General features: G+C 33.0%; 1 protein-coding gene across 4 annotated transcripts in view; it reads left to right on the forward strand.

Moving 5' to 3' along the window:
- Nucleotides 1-8,118, forward strand: part of Clk4 (CDC like kinase 4) — a 20,595-nt gene extending 12,477 nt beyond the window's left edge. For all 4 annotated transcript variants that reach the window (XM_026413092.2, XM_026413093.2, XM_026413094.2 and 1 more), the window contains 8 exons: nt 948-1,064; nt 1,151-1,317; nt 1,533-1,627; nt 1,914-2,043; nt 3,866-3,948; nt 6,561-6,640; nt 7,506-7,596; nt 7,676-8,118. In XM_026413092.2, the coding sequence (XP_026268877.1) occupies nt 948-1,064; nt 1,151-1,317; nt 1,533-1,627; nt 1,914-2,043; nt 3,866-3,948; nt 6,561-6,640; nt 7,506-7,596; nt 7,676-7,816 (904 nt within the window). In that variant the 3' untranslated portion in view covers nt 7,817-8,118. The remainder of the gene's footprint in view (nt 1-947; nt 1,065-1,150; nt 1,318-1,532; nt 1,628-1,913; nt 2,044-3,865; nt 3,949-6,560; nt 6,641-7,505; nt 7,597-7,675) is intronic.

The raw sequence follows: 8,118 nt of genomic DNA on the forward strand, positions 1-8,118 counted from the left end.
ATGGCTTATCATGCTACAACTTTATTGAGACCTTGATGAAAGCAATGATTTGGAAACTAGCAAACATGGAAAAAGATTTGCTATCCAGCCAGTAGAAATCATTTGTTTGTTAACCCCAAAGATATCTTACAAGAGGAGGAGATTTTATTTTCTTTTGTAAAGTAGAGGCACCTAGTGAAAAAGGCTTGAGTGCTAGTTCATCTTCAAGTAGATCGGGTGTAGAACAGAGGCAAGAGGAAGTTGAAGATGTCAAAATATTCATGGCTCTATACAAGTGCCCTTTTGTAAATCCCTGAACCCTATGCTCTTGCTGTTTCTGCATATTTGCATCATAAATATGCTAAGCTAAGAAACATTGTCTTGGCTTCCTGACTTTAGGGTGTTGTCTTTGCCCAAATATTTCATTTCTCTCCCAATTTGATAATCAAAGCTATCTTTCAGGACTCTATACTTTTTTATTGTATAAATAAGATTTTTTTTTTTTTTTAATTTGTCTTTGTTGGGGCTTCACCTATTCTCTGAAGAACTCCATTAGACTGTATGAGGCGTGTAGGAACAAGTCCATTTTTTTTTGTCCCTAAAACATGTGTACTGTCTGGCATAGAATAGGGTTAGCCTGGTGAATGAGTGAATGTTTTCAACTGCAGCATATTCTGTTATTGGTTTGTGTTCTTATATATATTTATTTACTTTTTTTGTATAAAATCTACGTAAATGTAAACTTTTAGGAACAAACATTAAATTCGTAAGTATTAAGGGAATTATTGCTTCATATAAAGTATATTTTGTTTGTATGGAAAAGATGTTGTATAGAATTTGGTGTAATCTAAAAGATGGTTTTAGAAAAATAGCATAGAGGATTAATATTTAAAATTATACTTTAAAGGATAAATGGCTTCAGCCCACTGCCATATATTTAGTGTATTCCTCTTAATTTTGTTTTTAAGGGATGGCTTACATGTAGCAGTGAAAATCGTAAAAAATGTAGGCCGTTACCGTGAAGCAGCTCGTTCAGAAATCCAAGTATTGGAGCATTTAAATAGTACAGATCCTAATAGTGTCTTGTAAGTATAAATTGAACTTTGGGCCATTTTATTACGTAAAGTAATCACAATTCTGTGAACTAACTTGCTATTTTGATTTATTTTAGCCGATGTGTCCAGATGCTAGAATGGTTTGATCATCATGGTCATGTTTGTATTGTGTTTGAACTGCTGGGACTTAGTACCTATGATTTCATTAAAGAAAACAGCTTTCTGCCATTTCAGATTGATCACATCAGGCAGATGGCGTATCAGATCTGCCAATCAATAAATTGTAAGTATATTTGATAAATTTTTAAAATCAGAAAATTTAAGATTTTTATTATATAAAAAACATTAAAAATTGTCATCAAAATATACATACATACCACAGGTAAAGATGAAACCCTTCTTGATCACCATATCTACTGCTAATTCTCTTTCATCCCTCCCATTTACCAATTCAATTTCTAGGTAAAACTAATAATGTCTTTTTTTTTCTCTTTATAGTTTTGCATCATAATAAATTAACACATACAGATCTGAAACCTGAAAATATTTTATTTGTGAAGTCTGACTATGTAGTCAAATATAATTCTAAAATGGTAAGTAAAAGACTTGCTTTAAGTTATTATCTTTAAAATTTAGCTTAGTTTGGTGATCTTTGCATGAGGAATTTTACTTCTGAGCCCATTATGTTCAATTTTTAATCGCAAAAAAAGTAGGTCTCGGAATGTAGTTCAGCTGTAGAACATTATTAGCATAGCCCCTTCTAGGCTTTAAGCTTGATCCTCAGCACCCAGCAGAAAAAAAGAAAGATTATTTTTGTTCAGTATTTTGAGTAGTGTTATAAAATGTCTTTATTAGTTTTATGTTTTCTCAATTTTGTAGAAACGTGATGAACGCACACTAAAAAACACAGATATTAAAGTTGTTGACTTTGGAAGTGCAACATATGATGATGAACATCACAGTACTTTGGTGTCCACACGGCACTACAGAGCTCCAGAGGTCATTTTGGGTCAGTAGACACCAGACTTCATTATACTGTAATTAAAGAAGAGAGTTTTGTTCTTAATAGCTTTGATTTATGTGGATGGGGTTCGTGGCTAAAATGGTAACTTTAGCAATATACAGAAAACATTTTTGTTTTTCATTAAAAACGTGAACATTACTATAAATATTATTTTCTGAATAATATGAATGTGATACCACTTGTGAAGCATTCCAAAGGGTGATTATTTTTTAATGGGTTTATTAACATAAGAGTGCAATTTCCATTAGCTAAGTTCATCATAGCATTGTGATTTTGAAATTTTGTAGGTACCCATTTTTATGCCTTCACAAAATTATGGTTCTGGTAAAAATGCTAATGGTTTTATCTGGCAGACTCCAGACGTAAGGTAGATAAAGATCAAGAGGAGAAGAAAGAAACTCTCCAAGTGGAGAGTTTCTTGATGACCACTGATAGGAGAAAGGCTGGAAAAGAAAATGAGTTATGCAGAGTTCAAAATAAAAAGGAAAAATTTTAAAGTGAAAGATGGTGTTGAGTACTTGCTATTGAGAAAGTTACAGGTAAGGGAGAGTTGATATAAGTCTAGAATTGGATTCATTGGCCTCAAAGAAATCTAGAGAGCAGCTTCCTCAGGGTGGAAGCTGCTGGTGCAGGTTGAAAGGAAGATGTAATCTGGTGCTACAATAGAGGGATGATGTCTTGGTTGTTGATAGTAAACAGGTAAGGCGGGAAAGGGTGGGAAAAGTGAGTGATGCGAGAATTCCAGAATATTAGAGGTGACTCACCCAAAAATGAGATGATATGCTGCAGAAAGTTACAATCATCTGGGAAAAACCTAGATTGTAGATAAGAGTAGTTAAAAGAAAAAAACTTTTATTTGCAGTCCAGGTTATAGCATTTACAGATTCTGGATATGTTAACTATAAGTTACAATTGGAGTCATTGCCCTTGAGGCAAAGGATCTGGAAATTGTCAGATTAGATTCAAACGATAAGCATTATGAGAATGAACAGAAATGACTAAATCATATTCCTCAAGGCCTTCGAATATATTTTTTTTCCTGTGTCTTTAACTTGAGTGTCATAATTGAAATGTTTTTTAAAGTAGCTTTATTTATGCATTCTTCTACTAAATGTTTGGGCTTTAAAGGATTAAAATATCCTGTATGGTTTATTATTCTCCTTTCCAGTTGAGTCTAGGTCTAAGAAGGATAGGTGTTTTATTCTTTCCAGAATAGTATTGCCATTGGAAAAAAGGAGAAAGTATCATGTACAGCCAGCCTGAAATACATGTATTTCTCCTTTGTGTCAACTTAAGTATTTCTGCTTATAGGTGAAACTGCTTTTAATTCCTATTAGAATTTTTACATAATTATGTCAAATATTTCTTTTAATAGAAGATGTAAACTCATGTATCAAACTTATGATAATAGATAGGGGATAAGTAATTATATTCTCTGAGGATAATTATAAACCTGTATTTGCACTAATAAAAGGTAAAAATTCCTGAGCCATCCATGAACTCAGTATATAGTGTATAGTTCTCTCCTGTGTAAGCAGTTCAAAGAATATAGAATTGGTAGTTATATTTGGAAAATATAACTCCTCTTATTTTTCCTTTGGAAAATATAATCTCCTTTTATTTTACATAAAATGTCCCCTCCCAATGAGATCATACTGGATAATGTTTGATACAAAACTTAAAAGTGTAAACCCTGAATTTGTTCTCGTATTTTCCCAAATAGACTATTCAAAAGAGTTCACCCATATAGGGAAGGACTTATAGAAGATTAAAAATTATTGCATAATAACATTCTTATGTTTTATAGCTTTAGGTTGGTCTCAGCCTTGTGATGTTTGGAGTATAGGTTGCATTCTTATTGAATATTACCTTGGGTTCACAGTCTTTCAGGTATGTATCTAGTAAATTTTATTTAATAATTTACAATGAATTTTAAATGTTGGTTATAGTTTCCTTATTGGAAAGTTGCCATAGATCACTATTCTTTATTAAAACTTGCATATGCAAATGGTTATCCTTTAGAACCCAATTGAATTAAATACAGTTAATGAATAGCATAACTCATTTAAATGTGATTGATGTGTCTTTAACACATGGTTTATGTATGGTTGGTTCATCTTGCCTCATGTTCCCATTTTTTAAATTATAGAGCTCTTTCATAAATTTGCATTAGTGTTGACATGGCTAGTTTTAATTCAGCTCTGGTTATGTTGACTATCATATGACCATGAACAAGTCACTTCTTTATTTATAAAAGAATTCAGTAACAAGTGTATTTTACACTAAAAATACAGCTTCCATGATGTCTTAGGCATTTCTAAGTCTTCAGGGAAGTCATTGAAAAATAATTCCAATGTAATGTGGTGTTTGCTACAATGGAACAATGTAGAAAATGTAGGGAGGCTTCAGGGAGGGTTCCCTGGATTAGAGAAGGAATCATTGAGGAGGTGGGGAGTTCTAGCTAATGCTAGAAGGAAGAATAGGAGCTAGCTAGTCAGAAAACAAGAATGTGACGGGGCCTATAAGGAAGGAGAAATAGATTATGTTCTAGTTAGGGAAGAAAAGTATTTATTGGAGTATTTCCTGTAAATGGGAAAATGAAGATAGACAAGAACTGACAGAAAGGACATATACCTTTGAGAAGGGTATTTGTTTTATCCTTGAAGTCAGTGGTTTCCAAATATGGGCTGGTCCAAAGTGAAAATGATTTTATAGAATTGCCATTCTATCTTTTTATTAGATGTTATACCCCTTTTTTTTTTCATATTAAAATCTCCCTTTTATGAAATGATGATAGTTTTTGCTGGTAGTTAACTTTTATTATTTTAGCTTTTTTTTCTTTTTAGTAGTTGATTCTTTCTCTCTCTCTCTCTCTCTCTCTCTCTCTCTCTCTCTCTCTCTCTCGATTGAATCCAGGGGTGCCTAATCACTGAACCACACCTCCAGCCTTTTTTGTATTTTATATAGAGACAGTTTCACTGGCTGGCTTTGAATTCACAGTCCTCCTACCTCAGCCTCCTGAGATGCTGGGATTACAGCTGTGCACTATCATGCCTGGCTTCAGTAGTTGTATTTTTAAAGTTAGAAGTCCTTATTTGGTAAAATAAAAAGTAGGAAACTGTTTTGGTTTCCATTTTTTTCTTATAAATTTTAAGTACATCTGGAATCTAAAAGTCTTGAAACCTTTAGATAATGCAACCATTGGAGAATAAGTAGAGTTGTGGTATGATCAAGATGCTCCGTTGTTCAACTTTGCTTTGTTCGGGGAAGGATTGTGAAGATGTAGTTCAGAACTGTTGAGGTTGACTTCTGAAGTTAAGCAGTACAGAGGCAAGTGAAGCTATGAACAGTTGAGTCATGGAGGTTCTCACTATCACACACATACGAATTCACTCTTGTGGGGCACCTCACCAGGCTTCTGTTCCTGTCTGATTTGTAGAAAATCAGTCAAAAAGTACTCTTGAGTTGGTAGATGAGTTTAATGTCTTCAGAACCGTTGTTATCAATCTATTGTAGGAATTGGTGTCTGGTTTTTTTTGTAGTTACTTGTAGAGTCAAGAAAAAGTAAGATTGAATGCATTCTTTCTTCCCACTGATTTAGTTAAGTAGGTGCTTCAAGTGATTTTATAATTGTAAAGCACTTATAAGGCCTTAAATGAAATGTATATTATTAACATTAATTTTAAATGGGGAACTAATAATATTTATTCCTGTCATGAATTAATAACGTTTTGAAGGCAGTGTGCTTGACACTATAGTTGGTAGATTTAAAAAGCAATCACACACAACCCTGCTCCCTAAAACAAGGGGTGGCAAACGATGACCATGGTGAATTGTGCCTGATGTTTGTTTTTTTAAAGGTGATTAAATAAGGGACTATTTGTGAGCAGCCAAGCCTAAAATGTTTATTATGTGGCCTTTAAAGAAAAAAATTGCCATATTCTACTTTATAAAGCCAAAGCTATATCAGTGGAAAGAATATGAGCTTTGTATTGTTTATGGCTCATTCTTTATCATTTATAAGCCACGTGACTTTAAGGTAGTATCTTAACCTCTTTGAACTCATGTTCCCACATATACAGCTGAGGATTGTTGTGAGAATTATCGGGTATTTTCAGCACCTGAGATTAGTGTAGGCTGGCTATTTGTTTGATAATGGAGGTTAACGTTTGTTTAAGCAAAAATAAATTAAAAAAATAAATGAAGAGGTAACAGGATTTCTGGTAATCTTCCCCAGTTCTTGAGTTAACAGTGTGAAAAATACAAATAGTGAAGGAAATTGTTCTGTTTTACATTAAACAAGTTACATGTTGCTCACTATGCAGACCTTGTTATTCCGTCTCCAAGACTAGCTTGTTCAGTATTGTTTCAACTTTGGAGAAGTGTGCAGTGTAAATTGTATAGCTGTCTAGTTCTTTTATGTAAGCATCATATTCTTATGTCCTTTTTTAATGTACATGTGGGGAAATAAGTGCTAAACTTTCTTTTTCCACATTTTTTAGACTCATGATAGTAAAGAACATCTGGCCATGATGGAACGAATATTAGGACCCATACCAGCACACATGATTCAGAAAACAAGGTATGTTTAAAGATTAAAGCTCTTCATTGGATGCATGCAATGGCCTCTATTGCAACACAGAAAACTTAACATGGTCATAATGCTTGTTTCAAGGACTGTGGATTTTGGAAAAAAAAAAAAATTCTATGTTAGTGTTTACTTAGATTTTACGTCTTTTAACCCATTTAAAAAAAAATAATACAGGGATGGGGCTGTTGTTCAGTGGGTAGAGTAACTGCCCATCACATTTCAAGACCCTGGGTTCAGTTCCAGTACCACCAAAAAAACAAACAAACTCCAAAACAACAACAAAACAAAAACACTGTATTTATGTTATATTCTTTTAAAAGATGGAGGGTTTTTGTTTTATTTGATTTTTTTTTTAACTTAACCTTTACATACATGTTTTCCTAAGTTGATATAAAAATAGAAGTGGGAAAGCTTGTTTTTTAATACTCATATCAGTCTAAGTTTGAGAATAACATTCCTAAGTTTGATTAACACTATAGTGGTTTGCAAACATACTTCACCACAGAAGTCATCTAGGGAGTTATTTACAAGATTTACAGCCCTATTCTAGATCTAGTGAAAGCAGAATTGACAGGAATGGATCCAACAGTGTCTATTTTTAAAGCTGGCATTGTTCCATTATATTTGGGAAAAAAATTTAGTTGAAATATTAAAACCCCACAGGTTGGGGGCGGAAGAAGGAAAATACTATATAAAGTGTCATGCACATTTGTCACTGAGATTTTTTTAATTGTATATAGGTGTTTATATATCTAAAGAAAAAAGGTCATTCATTAATCTGTCCCCCAGCCCCTTCTGGGGGCAAGGTAAAAATGTAGATCTTTTAGTATTAATCCAGATTTCTTTTTCCTTCTAGGAAACGGAAGTATTTTCACCATAACCAGCTAGATTGGGATGAACATAGTTCTGCTGGTAGATATGTTAGGAGACGCTGCAAACCATTAAAGGTGAAAGAAAAAAGGATTAAAAGAAAAATAAATTTTCACTATTATTAGTATCTTTTTTAACAAAAATTTTTTCCTCCAGGAATTTATGCTCAGTCATGATGAAGAACATGAGAAGCTTTTTGACCTTGTTCGAAGAATGTTAGAATATGATCCAACTAAAAGAATCACCTTGGACGAAGCATTGCAGCATCCTTTCTTTGACTTATTAAAAAAGAAATGAAATGGAAATCAGTGGTCTTACTATATACTTCTCTAGAAGAGATTACTTTAAGACTGTGTCAGTCAACTAAACATTCTAATATTTTTGTAAACATTAAATTATTTTGTACAGTCAAGTGTATATACTGTATGTTTTGTATCTATAGCAAATTTACCTTGTTAAGCAGTATGGTCTTGATAATGAATGAAATATAAAAGTTGAAATTAATTTTCCTTTTTGAGATTAATTACCATTTTTAAAGGCCTTTGGAATTACCTTTGTGTCCAGTGATAAAGTGATTGGTCTTGTCTTTTGTACATGAA

The sequence above is a fragment of the Urocitellus parryii genome, chromosome 1 (genome assembly GCF_045843805.1).
Source record: "Urocitellus parryii isolate mUroPar1 chromosome 1, mUroPar1.hap1, whole genome shotgun sequence".
Classification (NCBI taxonomy): domain Eukaryota; kingdom Metazoa; phylum Chordata; class Mammalia; order Rodentia; family Sciuridae; genus Urocitellus; species Urocitellus parryii.